The sequence below is a fragment of the Pistacia vera genome, unplaced genomic scaffold (assembly GCF_008641045.1).
Source record: "Pistacia vera cultivar Batoury unplaced genomic scaffold, PisVer_v2 Contig383, whole genome shotgun sequence".
NCBI lineage: Eukaryota > Viridiplantae > Streptophyta > Magnoliopsida > Sapindales > Anacardiaceae > Pistacia > Pistacia vera.
Window position 1 is genome coordinate 332,567 of NW_022196205.1, and position 21,746 is coordinate 354,312.

At 33.0% G+C, this 21,746-nt stretch overlaps 3 protein-coding genes across 3 annotated transcripts; 1 reads left to right on the forward strand and 2 right to left on the reverse strand.

Moving 5' to 3' along the window:
* Window positions 1-1,300: 1,300 nt before the first annotated feature.
* On the reverse strand, window positions 1,301-1,681 carry LOC116140868 (S-protein homolog 29-like). The gene has a single exon (XM_031426444.1). The coding sequence runs from the start codon at window positions 1,679-1,681 to the stop codon at window positions 1,301-1,303; it is 381 nt and encodes a 126-aa protein (XP_031282304.1).
* A 957-nt stretch (window positions 1,682-2,638) lies between these two features.
* Window positions 2,639-3,046, reverse strand: LOC116140869 (S-protein homolog 29-like). The gene has a single exon (XM_031426445.1). It carries the CDS (start codon window positions 3,044-3,046, stop codon window positions 2,639-2,641), a length of 408 nt encoding a protein of 135 aa, XP_031282305.1.
* A 3,743-nt stretch (window positions 3,047-6,789) lies between these two features.
* LOC116140870 lies at window positions 6,790-21,681 on the forward strand. The gene is made up of 9 exons (XM_031426446.1): window positions 6,790-6,938; window positions 7,034-7,664; window positions 19,614-19,775; window positions 19,882-19,963; window positions 20,080-20,227; window positions 20,381-20,504; window positions 20,635-20,815; window positions 20,917-20,945; window positions 21,514-21,681. Exons 1-9 carry the CDS (start codon window positions 6,790-6,792, stop codon window positions 21,664-21,666), a joined length of 1,659 nt encoding a protein of 552 aa, XP_031282306.1. The 3' UTR covers window positions 21,667-21,681.
* Window positions 21,682-21,746: the final 65 nt, after the last annotated feature.

The following is a 21,746-nucleotide window of genomic DNA, read 5'->3' on the forward strand; positions in this document are numbered from 1 at the left end:
CATAAAAATGCAGTAAATAATATCAAGAGATAAGCGTTGACCGAGGCCACAGCTAAATGGGTACAAGTTCCAATATACTGTATATGGATAGGATAGATATGTAGCGTGTGTCTTTAAATTTATTACACTCTTTCAAGCCTGTGCAGTCGAGTTAAAGATGGCCGAAATGGGCAAATATTCAACTCAAGTTTTGCCTTGTTCTACGTGCCATCTTTGGCAATGTCAATACAACAACTTTTAATGCTTTGCTTTGGAATAAAACTTAAAATTTAAATCCTTCCCGGCTGCATTGCATGCATGTCTAGAGAGCTCTGCAAAATTTATTTCTTGCTTTCATGGCGTTGTGGCTATCTATCAAAGGCCTAACTTATGTTATTCCCAAAACTGTCGGTCAAATGTCAACGAATTATTGTGGAATTATAAAAGTATATTGTCGATTTTTCCCAAGGCTTAATTATTACTATTTTTTTTAAATTAATTCTTATTGAATGTTTTCTTGAGATTTTTACAGTTTTAACCAGTAAATGGTGGGCGGGGGAATGAAAAAAAAATTTGAGTCTCACGAATGAGATAATTTCAAAGATTTTTTTTTTTTTTTTAATGATTGAGGTGTCTGGATCAACTTATACGTACATCAATTAATATGATATTATGGTTAAACATATATATGATTTCGAACTCTTTTATCGAATTTTCTTTTTATAATTAATATGATTGGTAATTAATAATTTGAATATATATGATATGAAAATATAAAAAATATATATTATAAATATATCACATCAATCATACTATAAGTCAATGTATTTTTGTGTCATGGAATTTTCTTATATCTTTATGTCATAATTTTTTTTTCTCATTTATCTTTATAATTAATGTTTTGTTATTAATAATGATTATAAATATATGTATGTAGTACTATAAGTCAATAAAAAATATATATTATAAATAAATGTAGCATATGCGTATTCATTTGTAGAGTTTCTCAATATGATATATAAACATTGACTATTGAAACAGTATGTATTGTATCATAGACTACTTCACTAGTATAAATAACATAGACTTTATTGATATAAATGAATTTATTGAAGACATAATAAGTCATTACAGCTCTTAGACATTTCCTCTAAGCAAACTTACGCTCCTTAAAATGTCATTGCCACAATCGACAATAACAATGCAGAAAAAGATGTTTGCCTATCATGCATCATGAATGAGATTCATTACATGCAAAAACTAATATGTTATTTCATTTATTTCAATTTTATTAAATTATATAATCAGCTGAAATCTCATCTCACTTTTTCCATTCATATAACCTTTCCCATTTTTGATTAGGGTGTTGAGCATAAGAATAAGCCCCATCTTTCTTGATGCTCCATAAGCATTTTAAACATCTCGATTCATCTCTTGTATATCTATACACATCAAAGCTCCCTTCCACATTGTTCCACTTCATTTTGCAAAAGAAGAGTGTGTTGCGAAGGAATACATTGGCAGTGAATTTCCACTCTGTGAACTGCCCACTCGCAAAGTCTTTCTCGCCAAGATCATCGTCTCCAGATTTACAATGAATTTTCAAATGAATCCCATCACCCAAATCGTTTTGAATGCGAACTGTTGTTACAGGGATATCATCTATAGAGGCATTTGTAATCCTCATCAATATCAACACCATAACTAGTATGGCCAAATTCTTTCCCATCATTCTTTCTTTTACCTACTTTTAATTTCTTCAATTTCAATAGGTTTGTGTTTTCATATATCTGTCTTGTAGGGCTTGGTGCCTTATTTATATAGTTCTTTAGGCCAAAAGTTTTACAATGAACTGTAATCTATCTATAGAATATAGATAGTAAGTGACGCTGTGTAGAGTATTTGAAGTAAAATATTAGTGTGGCAATGGATTCTATATATGTCCCTAATTTAATTCTCCACCTAAGAATTATAGGTGAAAGGAAATTTAAATAATTATTGTGGTTCAATAATTAGCAACAAATGTTAGTTATGGTTCATCTCCTGTTTGCCAAACAAAATTGGCAGTAAAATTCATCTTTATATATCTAACTTAGTTAGTTTATTAACTAAAATGCACCCAGAAATAGAAAACTAGCTAAGCTATATTAGTAGTGAATAACCTCATATTAGAAAAATCTTTCAAGAAATCTACACAATTATAGAATTTGAACATATATATAACTTTATTAGATGGTATCACCCTTCTTATACAATTACAAATTAATTAATTAACTATGTTTTTTATTTGACAACAATATATAATAGAACCGAAATATTTTAACCATATAATGGAAACTAAGGCCTTTAAAGCTATTTAAAGAGAAAATAAACTCATAAAAGCTGTATTAATGTGGAATTAGATTTTTTTTTTTTTTTCNTAGACTTTATTGATATAAATGAATTTATTGAAGACATAATAAGTCATTACAACTCTTAGACATTTCCTCTAAGCAAACTTACGCTCCTTAAAATGTCATTGCCACAATCGACAATAACAATGCAGAAAAAGATGTTTGCCTATCATGCATCATGAATGAGATTCATTACATGCAAAAACTAATATGTTATTTCATTTATTTCAATTTTATTAAATTATATAATCAGCTGAAATCTCATCTCACTTTTTCCATTCATATAACCTTTCCCATTTTTGATTAGGGTGTTGAGCATAAGAATAAGCCCCATCTTTCTTGATGCTCCATAAGCATTTTAAACACCTCGATTCATCTCTTGTATATCTATACACATCAAAGCTCCCTTCCACATTGTTCCACTTCATTTTGCAAAAGAAGAGTGTGTTGCGAAGGAATACATTGGCAGTGAATTTCCACTCTGTGAACTGCCCACTCGCAAAGTCTTTCTCGCCAAGATCATCGTCTCCAGATTTACAATGAATTTTCAAATGAATCCCATCACCCAAATCGTTTTGAATGCGAACTGTTGTTACAGGGATATCGTCTATAGAGGCATTTGTAATCCTCATCAAGATCAACACCATAACTAGTATGGCCAAATTCTTTCCCATCTTTCTTTCTTTTACCTACTTTTAATTTCTTCAATTTCAATAGATTTGTGTTTGCATATATCTGTCTTGTAGTGTTTGGTGCCTTATTTATATAGTTCTTTAGGCCAAAAGTTTTAGAATGAACTGTAATCTATCTATAGAATATAGATAGTAAGTGACGCTGTGTAGAGTATTTGAAGTAAAATATTAGTGTGGCAATGGATTCTATATATGTCCCTAATTTAATTCTCCACCTAAGAATTATAGGTGAAAGGAAATTTAAATAATTATTGTGGTTCAATAATTAGCAACAAATGTTAGTTATGGTTCATCTCCTGTTTGCCAAACAAAATTGGCAGTAAAATTCATCTTTATATATCTAACTTAGTTAGTTTATTAACTAAAATGCACCCAGAAATAGAAAACTAGCTAAGCTATATTAGTAGTGAATAACCTCATATTAGAAAAATCTTTCAAGAAATCTACAGAATTATAGAATTTGAACATATATATGTAACTTTATTAGATGGTATCACCCTTCTTATACAATTACAAATTAATTAATTAACTATGTTTTTTATTTGACAACAATATATAATAGAACCGAAACATTTTAACCATATAATGGAAACTAAGGCATTTAAAGCTATTTAAAGAGAAAATAAACTCATAAAAGCTGTATTAATGTGGAATTAGATTTTTTTTTTTTTTTTTAACTTATGAATGAAGATAGGTTGAGAAACATTTTTTACAACTTTCTCTCACAAACACTGACGTGATAGCTCGCATTTGGGCAAACGAGACCTACTGTTGGGCAACGAGATCTATTGCAAGTTGACCAATTATAACCTGATACATCACGTTTGTGAGAGAAAATTAATAAAAAGGGTTTGTGAGAGTAGTATTATTTTTTAATTATATACATGGAAGGGATTTTAAATTAATGATTCGTTAATAATTATAGTTATAGCAATAAATGTTAATTTGATATTTTTTTATTTTCCAAAAAAAAAAACATCGACAATAATTTTTTCTATATCTAAATTAGCAGTATAGTACACTGCAACATGTATATATAACAATAATCTTGTTATACACATATATATACATAAATTTTTCCAAATAATAATTGAAAGAAAAATTGAAAATGTTGGCGTGACTTTTTTTTCTTTTTTTCTTTTTCTCTTGATGACCTATATGTTCAGGCTAGCTTGCGCACGCTTCGATTAATCGTCGAGACCTATTGAACACCTTATAAGACTAATGTTCAAAGGTAAGTTACAATTGTGGTAATTGCTCCAAGGTGGTTTGAACTCATAAAGTTAATGAAGAGAGTAAACCTTTTTTATCTCGGGCCGAGTTTATTGGCGTGGCTTTTGCAAATTGCAAACAAGTAATGTGCCAAGCCAAATTCATCTTATTACATTCCAAAATACAAACCAAAATCATTTGTGTTATACCTTTAACTATATATATGGTCAGAAATTGAATATATATAGAGTAGACTTCACCAGATAATCAGTTATTTTCATTCACCACATAAATGGCTTTGAAACACCAATTAGATATGGCCTCTCTGGTCGTATACTTCACCAATAAACACGACATCAAAATGATTAACTCAATTCTTTTTATTTAAATCCAAGAAAAAGACTATGTTGGTCCCAGAAAATTAGGTCGGAAGTTTAATGTTAAACTTCATCTACATATAAGTCTCTTTAATTGATTGAAACAATTTTCTTCGCTAATTGTCTTAGTTTTAATTTGATTTGTGGTGTTTGAACAAAGAGAAAATGAGAGAAAACTTAAAATTTAATTAAATAAATATAGGCAGGATTCTAGAGAGTGGAGAGAACACCTCAAAATTTGGGTTTTTATAATGCACCACCCCGTTGAGAGATGATGAGGTGATTCTAAGCACCCCCAAGTTTTTTACGAAAATATTAAAAATAACTCTAGAAAATGACATTATGTTAACACGCGTTGAAAGAAAATCAATGGAGGTCTTTGTTCAATTACCATTATACCCTTATGAAGCATTTTAATAATTAAAATTACAGAAAACCCTTTAGAGAAAATTACGAATTCACCCTTTTATTTTGGGAATGAAATTGAGGATGTCTGAAGTGTAGACTTCCCATTCGCGAGGTCTCTCATCAAGATCATCGTCTCCAGATTGACAATGCGGCCCCAATTGTTTTGAACGTGAACCGTTGCTGTGAAGATGTCACTATCAGGTGCCCATGTAGGGTTTTGTAATTCTCAAGATGATCATCACCAATAATTAGCAATAAATCTTAATTATGGTTCAACTCCTATTTGTCAAACAAAAAGTGGCAGTAAAATTAATTTTATATATCTAATTTAGTTAATTAACTACAATGCACCCAAAAATAGAAAATTAGTTAAGCAAAATTCATAGTGCATTCAAAGCTATAACTTCCTTTAAAGACAGAAGAAAAAAGTTTCATTTATCACAATAACCTCATATTGGAAAAATCTTTCGTGGAGTCTATAGAATTATAGAATTTGAACAAATATATAACATTGATTGTTTCTCAATTATTAGTTGCTGTCACCCTTGTTATGTAATTACAACTAAATTAATTAATTATTTTTTTTGTTTTTTTTTTTTGTTTTTGACAACAATAAAAGAATCAAGTACATGTCTTGACAGATAATAATTAATATCTTACGAAATATGAAATGCCTTTATTATTAATTTTCCTTGATCTCTGCTGGTTGAGATTAATGAGTGATTAAAGTTTCAATCAATCAACTGAATTCATGTGATTAATTGAATAATTATAGAGATTTTGTATTTATTATTTTTTTTCTTTACATTTATAAAATTATATAAATTGGCCAATTGTACAACCTTACAATATACTGAATATACAAAATTTTTCTCTCTTTCTCTTCTCTTGAGCATACTCTGGCGGTGTCATTATCTTGAACTGCTTCTCTTTGTCCTTCTCTCTATCTCTATCTCAATTCCTTATATGGTATCAGAGATCAGCTAAAAGCTCCTGCTTGCCTATCAACTCAACTTCTTTCTTTTTTTCCCTACAAACAATTAAAAAAAAAAAAAAAAAAACATTATCCTTCAGCATGGAAATCAACCCAAATACAACTACAGAAAACCCAAACGACCCAATTAATACAAACAACCCAATCACCACAGATAGTCCACACAGCTCTAGCGCAAACACTTAATCTATGCCTACTACAACCTACACAATTGAAGCCCACAAACTTCAAACCAGGCCTGACCTAGCTCGTTATCCATATGGAATGCCGGGTTACAACCTGGATTCTTTTACCCATTCAAGGCTTGACCCAACCTCTCTTGGAATCCGGGTTACAACCCGGATTCCTTTCCTACATCGAGTTTGGATCCAAATCCCTACCCGTATCCCTTTTGAATTGTTCCAGCCGCCGGGAACAATTGGCTTGAACCAGGCGATGTTCCTTTCTCACTGGTCTCCAATAGACGTGAATTAGATCTCATCAAACAAACCCTAACTGGATTAGACAACCATGCCTCCTAGTTTTACGATTTCCGGTGAGCCCTCATCACCAAAGACAAATATCCATTTCTTGATGGAGCTTTTCAACCACTTTCGCAACCTCATCTTCAACGCCACTGGAATCGTTGCAATATGCTGGTCCGATCATGGATCAGCAATTGTCTTTCGTCAGAGGTCGCGGCTAGGCTCCCATTGACAGAAATGGTTGCCGAGATCTAGGCTAACATCAAGGAGATGTATGGGAAGCTAGATCTCGCCAAAACCTTCACTCTCCGGCAATGCCTCATTGAACTCAAGCAAGGGAATAACTCGGTCACCACTTATTTGAATCGGCTCTCTGCCATTTGGAATGAGTTAGACGCTGCTGAAGAAACTCTTGAGGGGTCATCGGAAACACTCAATCAGTACCACAAAATGTGCGATCGCGACCAATTGTTGCATTTTTTGCTGGATTAAATGATGGTTTTCTTTCTTTCAGGACACAGGTACTGGCCACGTCTCCACCACCCTCTCTTCGTCGAAGTTTTCAACTGGTGGTGCAAGATGAAAGCCAATGCCAGTTGAACTCCGATAGAACACCACTAGATTCAATGGCGTTGGCAAGGTTAAGAGAGAATGGTGATCAACATCAGCTAGGGCAAAATGAAGGTGAAAAACCTTCTCTTATATATGATGAGATGAAGGCCTCAGATTCAATCTTGCGATTTGACAGTCAAAAACTCATCGCATTTTTTAACGCATCTCACGACTCCAATCGTGCCACGTCACATCATGAGTCAAACAGGTCAACTCCTTGGTCAAACAGATCAAATGGATATGGAAATGGGTCAAATGAGTATGGAAATGGGTCAAACGAGTCGGGAAATTCAAGATCCAATAAAAACAGAATGTATTGTGATTATTACAAAAGAAGAAATCATGATTGGGACCATTGTTGGAGATTACATGGTCATCCAGATTCCAACAACAACAACAGAAATGGTAATTCTTCTTCTTTCCAAGTTGATTCTCTTGGAAATCAGTCAGCACCCACTCTCAATTTGGAACAATATAATCAGTTGCTCCAGTTGTTGAAAATGTCCTACCTGCTCCCACCACATCTTACACAAGTACCTTTTACTGTTTTAATTTACTCACAACTGATATGTGGATTATTGATTCAGGGGCTAGTGATCACATAATTTGTCACCCAAATTTTTTTTTATCACTATTTCCACTACCTCATCCACTTCTGTTCGTATGCCGAACGAGAATATCACCCCAACCACTCATATAGGGACTGTCCAATTATCTGCCACTTTATCACTTAAGAATGTGCTATGTGTTCCTGCATTTCATTTTAACCTTATCTCAATATCCAAAATATGTGAAAACAATAATTGCACTATAGAGTTTTTTCCTACCACATGTAAATTTCAGGACCCTTCGACTGGGAAACTGATGAGCTAGGGTAAAGTCAATAGAGGTCTATACTATTGGGCACATGCTGAGTCTACTAAAACTTTTCCTCCTTGTAATCCAAATAAAATTTCCAATTGTAATATGATGATTAATAAAAATTTCTTTATTCTTCATCAAAGATTAGGTCACAGTGCAACTATCCTTCAACCTCAATGTCCTATATGTCCATTAGCTAAACAAGCCCGCATTATCTTTCCGCATAGCACTTCCACTACAACCCAACCTTTTGCTTTAATCCATCTTGATATTTGGGGTCCTTACCACACCCCAAATCATGATGGATCCAGATTTTGCCTCACCATTGTTGATGAATTTTCTCGGGGTACATGGACATTCTTCATGCAATCCAAAACACAAACACTTACTCACATTAATTTTTTTTTTTGTCCATGGTCATCACCCAGTTTCGTACTTCTGTCCAAAGAGTTAGAACCGACAATGCTAGGGATTTCTTTAATTATAATTTTTTATCTCTTGGCATTCTACATGAAAGCTTTTGCACATATACATCACAAGAAAATGGGGTTGTTGAAAGAAAACACCGCCATCTGCTTGAAGTAACCCGTGCCCTCAAACATCAAACCCACATACCCGTTTCCTTTTGGGGAGATTGTGATCACAATCACATACCTGATCAACCGCATGCCAACTATAGTTATTCATGGTAAGACTCCTTATGAGATACTATTCAAGAAGCCACCAGCTCTTGACCACCTTCGAGTTTTTGGCTGCCTTTGTTATGTTGCCACCCTTGGCTCCCATGACAAATGGTACCCGGGCCACCCGCTGTATATTTTTGGGATATCTTATGCTTCAAAAAGGTTATAGGCTATATGATCCAGTTGAAAATAGGTTCTTGATCTCCAAAGATATTGTGTTTCATGAAGACATTTTTCTGTTTGCCATAAACGACACTACTACATTTACATCACCCAGACTGGTTCTTGAAGATAATACCCAACCAATTCCTTTAATTACTATGATACCGGTCCCTCCGATTCCTCAGCCTGACCCCTACCTTTGATTCTGATACTGTGGCCACTAATGATCCTCAGGAAGAAACACCTATTCAGATTCCTACTGTTGGTTCCCCACCAAGATCCCTTGTTCCAATTGTTTCCACACCAGGATCCACTATTCTAGGTCGAGCTATTCCTACACGTCGCAATACTTGGTAAACTCGGCCTCCAATCTAGACAACAGATTATGAGTGTCCCACTATTTTAGATTGCTTAGGTACATTATATCCTACCTCCAATTATGTGAGTTATGATCGTCTCTCTCTTGTACACAGAGCTTGTATCAGTCACATCTCTGTTGATCGAGAACCCACTAGTTACTCAGATGTTGTTTAATACTCTCATTGGCGTAAAGCAATGACTGATGAACTTATTGCTCTGACTCAGAGTCATACTTAGGATCTAGTGCCTCATCCCTCTCACAAAAAACCCATTATTGTAAATAGGTCTACAAAGTCAAGCACCATGCTGATGGATCCATTGAATGTTACAAAGCTCAATTGGTGGCTAAAGACTTCACTTAGCATGAGGGCTTTGATAATCAAGAGAAATTCTCACTAGTAGCCAAACATGTCACCGTTAGTATTTTCCTTATAGTGGCTTCCATTCATGACTGGTCTCTCCATCAAATGGATGTTCACAATGCTTTCCTTCATGGTGATCTTCATAAATAAATTTATATGGATATTCCTCCAAACATTCGCAGACAGAGGGAGAATATAGTATGTTGTCTGCAAAAATCCCTTTATGGCCTCAAACAAGTATCCCGACAATAGAATGAGAAATTCAGTAAAACTCTCATTGGCATAGGATTTGTTCAGTTTAAACATGACTATGCACTATTTACTTGGCACAGAGGTAAAACCTTTATTGCTCTAATTATCTATGTAGATGACATTCTTATTACAGGAAATGATGAAGTAGGCATCAAATCCTTGAAAGAGCATCTCAATAGACAATCTCGAATAAAAGATCTGGAAGAACCAAAATACTTCTTTGGAATCGAAATTGTAAGATCCCTAGTAGGAATATCTCTCAGCCAATGGAATATGTCTTGGAACTAATTTCCGATTCTGGGCTATTAGGATGCAAGCCAAGTATTGTTCTAGTAGAACAAAACACCAAACTGACTACTCAAGAATACGACAATGGGACATCATCTACTGAAGTTGATCCACCTCTTAAAGACCCCATAAACTATCAAAGACTTGTTGGATGATTAATCTACCTCACCATGACTCGCTCAGACATCAGTTATATGGTCCATATCCTTAGTCAATTCATGCATGTGCCTAAACAATCTCACATGGATGCTGCAATAAAGGTTCTGAAATACTTAAAAGGATGTCCTGGCTTAGGTCACCTCCTTTCTTGAGACAAAGGTTTGGATATCACAGCTCATTGTGACTCAGACTAGGCCACATGTCCAATGATAAGAAAATCACTTACAGGATTCTGCATCAAGCTAAGGGGAGCTCTTATTTCTTGGAAAACAAATAAACAATCGACAATATCTCTTTCTTCAGCAAAGGCAGAATGCAGAGTCATGGCAAAGACAAGATGTGAGATCGTCTTGATTCTGGGATTATTAAAGGACCTAGAAGTACAAGTAAGTAAACATGTTCTTTTATACTATGACAACAAGGTTGCAAATGACATAGCAGCAAATCTAGTATTCCATGAAAGAACGAAACATATAGAAATTGATTGCCACTTTGTTAGGAACAAAATATAAGAAGGGGTAATCAAGACTTTACACATTCATAATTCAAAACAATTAGCATACATCTTCACAAAGCCATTATGTAGCAGACATCATTCATATTTACTTAGCAAGCTTGGAGTTTTTGACATCTACAAACCACAAGCTTGAGGGGGAGTGACGAAATATGGAATGCCTTTATTATTGATTTCCCTTAATCTCTGTTGGCTGAGATTAAGGAGTACTGATTAAAGTTTCAATCAATCAACTTAATTCATGTGATTGATTGAACAATTACAGGGATTTTGTATTTATTATTTTCCTTCTTTACAGTTACAAAATTGTATAAATTGGCCAATTGTACAGTCTTGCAATATATTGAATATCCAAAATTCTTTTCTTTTTCTCTTCTCTTGGCATACTCTAGCATTGTCATTATTTTGATCTGCTTCTCTTTGTCTCTATCTAGATTCCTTATAATATAAAAAAACGCTTTATTTTCTTTAATCATTGGGCTTGTGGCCGGATGACAAGAGCTTAGCCATCTGGTTAGGTTACCTAGAAGTCTTGTGTTAGAATTTCCGTAGTGGCCACTTACTACATTTGTGACTTACCTAATCTATTGGGCTTGTGAGATGTTCAATAGGTCTTAGGGATTTAACCCCAGTTATATTAAAAAAAAAAAAAAAAAAAGGCTTTATTTTTGCTGTTTGGTTAAACCCCATTCTAAAACAAAATTAGGTTGATTAGATATTATCAAGAGGAACATGCTATAACAATTAACTCTTATTAAGTACTACTAGATATATAAATTGATTATATAGATTATGTAATATCTTCTTACTAGCTAGTATACTTGGAAAATATACTATGATAAAAATACATAAGCATAAAACATGAAAAGTAATGAGCCCAAAAATTTTCTTTACTTTATATATTAAATTCTGTACACAATAGAAATATTATATACAATAACTTAAAAAACAGTGGACAGTAGTGCCATTTCTCTCCGCTTCTAACGTCCATCCGACCGCTTCTCACTTATTTCCTGCAAAAACATTTAGAAACAACGGGGTGAGCACAATTTGCTCAGTAAGTAAATCCACTAATCTACTCCTCTCTTTCCGTTGTTCAGAATCTGAATTTCTTTCCTTAATTTACTGTTTTTCTTCTTCTCGATTCTCTCTTTGTTCTTACTATATTCTTTCACTCTTTCTAGTTCTTACTGTTCTTTCATTCTAACTTTCTTTGTTCTTTCTTTCTAGTTCTCTTTGTGCTTTCTTTCTTCTAATTTCTCACTATCCATGATAAGAATCATGGTATCATGCATAAATAAGATGCAAATGCACAAATTCATAGAGATGCATTTTCTTTCTTCTTTTCTGTTTCTTATTCTGTTTTCTTTTTCTTTTCTATATTTCTTTCTTTCTTTCTATTCTTTCTTTCTTTCATTCTTTTCTTTCTTCTCTTCGTTTTTTTTTTTTTCTCTTTTCTTTTCTTGCTTGCTTATTCTTTCTTATTCTTTGCCGATCGGACTCGGTTGAGGCATGGATTTGGAACCCTGGCCGTGTGAGTGAGTACAGTCCTCATCTACATGCACTCTTACGAACTGTACAAATTATTTTCTTCTTATGCCACTCATTTAAGGTGGCGCGCATGTAGGTATTTCTTCTGGGTACAACCCTCATCCACATGCACTCTTACGGGTCGTACAAATTCTTCTTCTTCTTCTTCTTCTTCTTAGGCCACTCACTGAAGGCGGCGTGCATGTGGAAATCTTTTTCTTCTTGTCACTCACGGGTTCCCTATCGCAACAACCTTTTCTTTTCTCTTCTTTAGCACTCTTCTTTCTTTCTCTTTGTTCTTTAAGTTCTTTATTCTTTAAGTATGAGTGCATATGTTTGCATGTAGATGATTCATGCTTAATATTCTTTCTAAATGCACAATGCAAGAATGCCATGTAGCATAAAAATAAGTCTTTCTCTATCATCTACAAGCTCATATCATGGTCATGAATAACTACACTCATGCATACACTTCTCTTGGACATTTCATCAAACACAATGCATGCAACTTAAATTCTATTTTAGCTATACTTCTTCTTCTTTCTCATACCACCAATATTTGGAGTAAAACTCCCTTAGAACAATATTAAACCTGGCCAGGAAAAACACTCCATAAATTCTCCTCAAACTCTTTCTAAATCCAACCAAACTTCTATCAATTTCTATCAACACAACCAACCCTTCTCATGGTGGAAATCCAATCATGGATCATCATCAAACTCAATAACAACTCTATCAACAAATCTCAAGCATATAAGAAAATCTTTACACTTTTGCTCAATCAAGGATTAGGGTTGGATTTACTTATCTTGAACTTGAGTAGTTCCACTAGAATCTCTCTTTCCTTGGTAGACTTCCACTTTCTCCAAAATCCTAAGCATAGAAACTATAAGAATTCAACACTTTAATAATTCATCAGACCTCTATTTGCAAGAATTCTTACCTTGGGATGCTTAGGAATGAATCTCTACCAAAATCCAACCAAAAGCCCTCTAATTTTCCTTGGAAATCTGATGAAGCAATTGAGAGAATTTGAGAGTGAAGGTGGCGTGTGAGGTGTAGAGAATGGTAGGGTTTGTGTGCTTGAATCCTTAATATCTCATATTATTAGGCATACATTCCCATTTTGCCCTTATACTTTCTTAAAAATTCCATCTTTGCCCTTTAGTCAATTACACAAATGCCCTTACCTTCATTGCATTTCCCATGAAATTTCCTTACTTTTCACTCCCCACATTTTTAACTAATTAGGGGTAGAATGGTCACTTTGCCCTTAAAGAAATTTCTCTAGAATTTTCTCAAGAATTCCAACCAGCTCTTTGCCCCGGTGAAGCTTTTTCTTCGCCTTGGCGAAAAATTCCAAAGCATATGTTGCAGCGGCGAGCTTTCTTCTTGGCCGCGACGAAGTCTGCAATTCACAACTTCGCCAATTCTTCACTTTAAAACAAGCAACACCATGGGCAAACAAGCAACACTAAGAGGATATAGACTTAACTAAGGGCAAATAAGCATAAATAAATGACGTACCTCAATGTGGGCGTTACAGATTATTTCCTACAAACTAATGTGACAACTCTGAATGTTTGATATATATATATATATCTTTTATTTCGTTTAATTTATCTTTAATTTGAAGTCATCCAATCATATTATAATATGTCAGTTTATATGATTAAGTTTGTATAAAAAGTTTATACATATAATAACTATTCATTCTTATTACACGTAAATATCATCAATATAATAACAAGATCTCTTCCATACATAGAACTTCTGCCTTATATTTTTCATAGTATTCAAAGTATAAACTGCATCTTGCTTGATACTCCATGAACAAAACATGCACCTCGTTATATCCCTTATATAATTATACACTTCAAAACTCCCTTGCACATTGTTCCATTTCACGTGCAAATGAAGTGAGTGTTTTAGAGTAAATATGTTTGTTGATGTTTGATTTTGACACCAACTATTTGCACGTGTGAAGTGCTAAACGGACTTAGAAATCACACGTGATATGGAAATGCAAAGAAAGAGATGGAGAAATAATAATTTTTAAAGTGGTTCGGATGCTCTAAGATGAATCCTACGTTCATTGTGATTATATTAATAGCGGGTTACAATCAGGTCGCACTTGGCGAGCTGAATTACAACATAGAGAATGAATGGGTAAATAGGGGGAGAGAGAGAGTTCAGATGGTGAATAAGTCAATCCTGTAAAATGGAGGGGAGCCCTCTATTTATAGTGGAAGGATCCAAGATGGCAATCATGATTCTGTGTGTAGGAATGTGTGGTACAATTCCTAACCCGCTTCCCATTGGTTGCCTGTACGGGAGATGTCCTTAAATCGCCCACAACTTTAGCAGGTGGACAATTCTCAACCACTCATAGATCTAGCGTTCACCTACCTTACTGATGATGGCCTTACCCCTCTGGTCCTTGCGGGATGTGGCTGCATCCTGGCGTCGGAAAACCTTCCTAAGTTCTGATTGGTTCTTGCGGACGCATGCTTACACTAGCCCTGGATCTTGGGCATAACAAAAATAAAATACCACTCCGTGAACTGTCCATTAGAGACATGTTTCTCACCAAGATCATCATCAAACGATCTTAAATGAGTCGTCAAATCGATCCCATCTCCCAAATCATTTTTCACTCGAGTTATCACTGAAAAAATATCATGTTTCAACGCCATTGAAGGTACTGCACTTTTGAATATTATCAGTAGCATAACTAGTATGGCTAAATGGTTTCCCATGTTTAATTTTCTTCTTAATTTAAGGACTGTGGAGGCTTTTCTCTTCAGCTAAAATTTTAGCCTTTTTCGTAAGCTCTTTCTGAACTTATTTTAAGCATTGAAATTTCAAAAATATTTCTATTCTATTTTATAATTTTGACTTGATATATTCTTGTATATTAAAATTCTTTTTGGTAGATTAACACTAAAAAACTCTTTTACAGTAGTCTTACCAGATAACCAACAATTTTTTTTGTAAAATCTATGTTTCATAAGTCATACTATAATAAGCTCTTCTCAAATAAGTGACACCAAAAAAACCACCTCAATTTTAATTATAAATATGAAAAGTGTCTTAAATTAATTATTCATTAATAATTATATCTTCTGTATTTGCAAAAAGAAAAAAGAAAAAAGAAAAAAAGAAACTCTTTGTATTAGCACCATATTTTTAGAATGGTGTTACTCAAGAACACTATTATTTTATTTTATTTTTTTATAACCAAGGTATCCAGGACAACTTACGTTATTCGTTTGTTTAATCTGTAAATAAATCTTTAATTGATTCTATGCAAATATCTATACACATAAGTCTCTTTAAATGATTGAAATATGTGAAATTCCTTCATTAATATCTTTAGCTTCAATTGGAGGATTAAATATAAAAAAAGAAAAAGAAAAACTCTAAGAAAAATTAAAAATATAGAGAGAATTCTAGAGAGTACAAGAGATAACTACTCAACTTTTTTTTTTGTTTTGTAAAAAAATTTATGATCCTAGCCTCCCACAAAGCAATGACAACATGTTAATATAATACATACATTTTTTTATTATAGAATGAAAATGATTAAATTAAAGATTAAAAGATTTGATATTTGTCATACAAAAATTAAGTGCAAGTAAATTAACTAGTCATTTTCAATATAGCGGAGCAACATTCAGGTGACCCAGCCTCGCATGGATTTTCAATTCAAGGGCCAGGCTTCAAATCCAAATGAAATTAATGGGCCTCTTCTCCAATTTGTTTTGCCTTGTTTCATTCCTATTTAAAATAAATTTCTAAATCAGTTCGTTTATCATCCATGTATTAATTACAAAGCTACATATTTCGTGTTTTATAAATTTAGAAAATATGAAAAACACGTTAATTAATTGTTTTCAAGTTAAAGATTACAGTTTTAGTGATTGTCTGTTTTATTAAAGTCAATTATAGCATGCAATAAAATATTCGAAATTCGTAGCTTATTAAATTAAATAAAGACATGGAGACATTGAAGCACATGGCTCAATGTTCCTTTCGTTATTGGTATTGATGTGAACACTCAACAAAATATTTGATCATCATTTGTAATTTTTTTTTTTTTTTTTTATCATCAGGTTTTTAAGTCAATATGTGTATATTTAAACTAATTTTTTAATGTTTTAGAATTATCAATTAAATAAGAGCTTTAATGATTATCACTATTAATATAAGAATTTATGAAATTTTTTTTTGCTCTTTTACCATAAAACATAAAGATGATTATCCTATGTAATCTTAATTCAAATACTATTGGCTCAAGTTACCTTTTTAAATATTTTTAAATTATTTTTTGTCATGCATAGGGAGGTGAGATAAATATAGTTATGAATATGATGCTCCAATAATTCCAATACAAACTCCAAGTAAACAAGATAATTTATTAAATTAATAACTTGGTTCGAGTAGCTTTCTGATTTCTCTTTTATTTAATGCTAGTTCCTTCAGCGTAAAGGAATTTAGAGCAGATGTGTAACTTAGTATAATAAGATGTATTTTAAGGAATTAATGTAAATAATACTTTTATTTATTGATACAATAATATCACATAAATATTACATATAATTTTATTTTCTAAAGCCATTTCAAATAGTCATTCATAAAAAATTTAGTAAAAATTATGAATTAATATAAATATATAGAGCAAATATTTTAGTGAAAGCCAGTTATGAGTTATATTGAAGCAATCACATGTGCAATAGAAATGGGTTGTGAGGTATGTATCCTGAAGTGGACCACCATTTTTATAGAAAAAATAAGATTTCATTTTTTATTTATTTTTAAATAAAAAAACATGGAAAATTTATTACAGGCCCTACTGAAAATGACTAATCAAATTTATATCTATTGCTTTTTGATTTTCAATTTTTCAATATGTCATTCAATACTATAGTATAAATTGACTCACCACTTCCTCTTAATATGTGGGCAAAAAGTTCACATGAGATTTGTGATAAAGTCACAAGTCCGGCAGATCTTATTAACTTCTGCTTGATTCATTAGTATATGGTATGATATTAATTCTAGATATTATTATTTTGTTAATTATTTCTTAATTAAAATCACATGTTTTAATCTGTTGACGTCAAATTATACGTGGATGGAGTAATAAGTAACTCCAACTTGTGGTTGTCTTTATTGCTTGCTGGCAATTCAGCTGCAGCCAACCTGTATTATTTCCATTTTTTGTTAATTGAGTGTGAGTGTGAGTGTCCGCATCAGCTCATATGTATCTCAATTAATCTTAAAACTATTGACTAGATAAAAGCTCTTATGACTATCCCTATTAGCAATCGATGAAAGATTTGAATTCAAGACCTCTTGAGTGGTATATTCAAGAGTTCCTATCGAATCACTCAATCAACCAGAGATAGTTTACCCAATAATTCTCAATATCAAATAAAGTAAATCTCCTTGTGAGGGGATGGTAAACCCTATAACCACTGGGGTTAGTTATACCTAGGGGGTCTTGTATTCAAATTGTAAGAGAGATACATACCTTATAATTTGTGCAATTACCTTGGTCTATTAGGTTTATAGGGTGTTTTATGACCTTGAATATTAGACATACTTTAATATGGGCCTGGATACCTTAATAGAGCGGGAGATCATTTCAATAAGGAAAATGCTTTAATTATTGGATGTCACAATCCTTTAATTAGCAAGAAATAAAGATTAAATTGAAGATTTTGTTACATCCTCATATTATTATTATTTATTTTCCCTAATTGTGTATGTCCCTACACGGAATACTTATATGGGTCACAAAATAATGGATGAATCATGAATGTATATTAGAAATTAATTACTTAATATATTTTTTTTTGGTAACATGGGTGTTGGGGGTCGGCTTATGAACTAATCCTTGGGGTTTATTGAACATTTTACAAGCCTAAAAAATCAGATCATAGTTATTAGTATCTTACGATATGCAATACGTATTCTATGATACAATTCGATACAGGTCGTCAACAATACGTATCAGAGAGTGTATCATAAACTTTTCAATAGTTGATATGTATCCTACAATACGATCCGTATTGATTCGTATCCTTAAAAATATTGATAAGACTTTATTAATTTGGCCCAAAGACTCAACAAAATTTTCAGGTCGAATCTGGGTCACCCAACCCGGTTCACTAAAATCCGCCCAAATTTACCTATTTTGCATAGAGAAAGTGAAGAGGAAGATGTGATGCCCATTTTGTATGATAATAATAACATCAGTGGAGATATAGATATTGACATTGATTTTAAAAATTATATGAATGGTTGAAAGGAAATGATATAGATTCTTAATTTTGTAATTAATTTTGATTATGTAATACTATAATTTAAAGCCAATAATATCACAAAATTCGGTAATTAATCTTGGAGATGAAATTAATTTTTAGAAATTTTTTATTATTTTATTATCATTTTTTAAAAAAGTCAGCATCCTATAATACGATACATGATTAAAAAAATTACATTTTTCATATAAAATACGATATGTGATTTCATAATTATAAATCAGATAAATTATAATATTATTGTAATCGATCACTTTAAAGTTTAAATAAAATAAAAAAAAAAGGGATAAATTTTCTTGATCAACAGACTATTCCTTGGGTTAAAAAGAGAGGGGCATTACGAGGATAATTACCCTTTCTATTATTAACTCTCTTACGTATTAAATACATTTATGTCAAGAAAAATATTGATACGATAATATAATAGATTCTCTCACCGTCACTGTTTTGTTTTGTTGTTTCCTACAATAAAATATATGATATTAACCAGACATATGATCAATAATGATTATTCATTCTATCGCTATTGAGTGAAGACAAAGTATTTATGATTGGCAAAAATTGTCAAATCCCTTCTGGGAAGCTAAAGACTTAAGGGCGCCATTGTCCTTTACTGTCACCACGTCAATTTCTAATCTCTCACACACGTCTGGGTCCCCATAATTTTCGGATTTTTCAGCTTTGAATTACTAACCGCCACATGATTTCATGTTCACTTACCCCACTTCTCAACTCAACTCAACTCAACTCGACTCGACTCAACTACATCATCAAAAGGAAAAAAGTGTTTTCTTAATTTTCCTGCAACACTCTTTTGTTTTGTTCCCTTCTAGATTCATTCACTGCTGGTAGATTCAAAGTTAAAAGAACAAAACAACCAAAGTTTAGTCAAGAAAATAAAAAAAAAGTTTCACTCTTTACTTTGCTTTTTTTTTTTTCTTTNCTTTGTAATAATAAGTATTATAATTCTGCAATTTTATAGATTCCAATATGTGGTTCGATATGGTCGTGCCCCTCTGAAGGAGTATTGAGCTTCTCTGCTTTCTCTGTTCTTTCATTTTGCCGCAATCATCATCTACTTCAGCTCTTCGGCCGCCCACAATGGCTTACTGTCAGATGGCGTTCACATTCTTACGTCAACAAGGTGTCTTTTGTTTCTATGTAAAAACACTCCAGATTTTCATTATCTTTATGGAAGTACATTTTTTTCAAGAATGTTCAACTTGAGGAGCTGCCAATGTTAAAATCAGGTCAGGGAACGACTCGAGAACTGGGGTTGTCGAATAATAACTGATTGTGAGGTGTCTTCTGTTGTGTCAGCTGATGATGAAGGTTAGTTATTAAATTCCTTAAATTTTTATCGCAATCCTTCACATGAAAGCTTTTGAAAAGTGAATGTGTTAGCGGGGCTTTTTGTTCTGAATAACGAAAGGAATGTGTTGTTGCAGGTTGCACCGTCGTATGTGGAGATGGTTCCGAAGAAATGTATAATGGCTGCATAATGGCTGTTCATGCTCCAGATGCCTTGAGAATACTCGGAAGCCAAGCTACATTTGATGAATCGAGAATACTTGGTGCATTCCAGTATGTCTACAGGTACAGTGTCTTCCATTACCATCGGAAATTTTTCTTCCGTTTACTTTTTGAAGAATCATCAAGAATGGGTGAATGCTTAAACTGATATAAAATAGCCAACTCTTGTAATCTGCTACACAAAATGTGAAATCATTTCTTAACGTGTTATGGCAGTGATATTTTCCTCCATCGTGACAAAAGTTTTATGCCCCAAAACCCAGCAGCATGGAGTGCTTGGAACTTTCTTGGAAGTACAGACAGCAAAGTATGCCTGACTTACTGGCTCAATGTGCTTCAGGTTTGGAACATATGTCTTCTGTAAATTGAGCTTGGAGTTTATGGAGTTAGATAACTGTCACCTTCTGTAATGCTGCCAATGAATCACTCTTTTGATGTCTAAATGCTCTAGTTATTAATTCACCTTGCAGAACCTTTGTGAAACCACTTTACCTTTCCTTGTAACACTCAATCCGGAACGTAAGCCAGAACATACATTGCTCCAGTGGACAACTGGTCATCCAGTCCCATCTATTGCTGCATCAAAAGCTTCACTTGAGCTTAAAAGTATTCAGGGAAAGAGAGGAATTTGGTTTTGCGGAGCTTATCAGGGTAAGCATTTTATCTAATGGAAGGAAAAAGTCACAGAATATACACTAGTTAGCTCCTTTGATACAGATCATCTCAGTAATTTTTTTTACTTTTAATTTCAGGTTATGGCTCCCATGAGGATGGACTAAAGGTAACCATGGTTGTAAAATCGCATATTGTATCATGTATCGAAAATCTAATTTTTCGAATCGTGTATCATATCGTATCGTAAGATACACCTTTTTAAAAAGATAATAATAAAATAATTCTAAAAATTAATATCATAGCAAAGATTAATTAACGAATTTTGTGATATTATTGGCTTTAAATTATAGTATTACATAATCAAAATTAATCACAAAATTAAGAATTTATATCATTTCATTTCAACCATTCATATCATTTCCAAGATCAATATCTATATCTCCACTTATGTTATTATTATCATGCAAAATGAGAACACATTTTCCTCTTTACTTTCTCCATACAAAATAAGTAAATTTGGGCAAGTTTTAGTGAACCGGGTTCAGTGACCTAGATCCGGCCCAAAATTTTTTGAATGTATTGTTATTATTATCATGCAATAAAGTATTGTTGACTGTGGCCAGTCTAGAATGGAATGAAATGTTCCATTCCACAATATTAATCATGTTGGCAATTTAAAGAAAATCTATCAATTTGGTGACTGTGGCTTACAAGTGAAATGTGCTTCTTTGCAGGCAGGCATGAGTGCTGCACACAGTGTGCTAGGAAAACATTATGAAATTTTGAGCAATCCAAAACACATGGTACCGTCGTGGATGGAAACAGGGGCGCGACTTTTTGTTGCTAGATTTCTAGGACATTATATCTCTACTGGCAGTTTGATGTGAGTTCATTTGTATTTTTGAATCATTTTTGCCTGTTTTTCCTGTCACACGAATATGCATACACTCCCATTCCCCTAAACTCA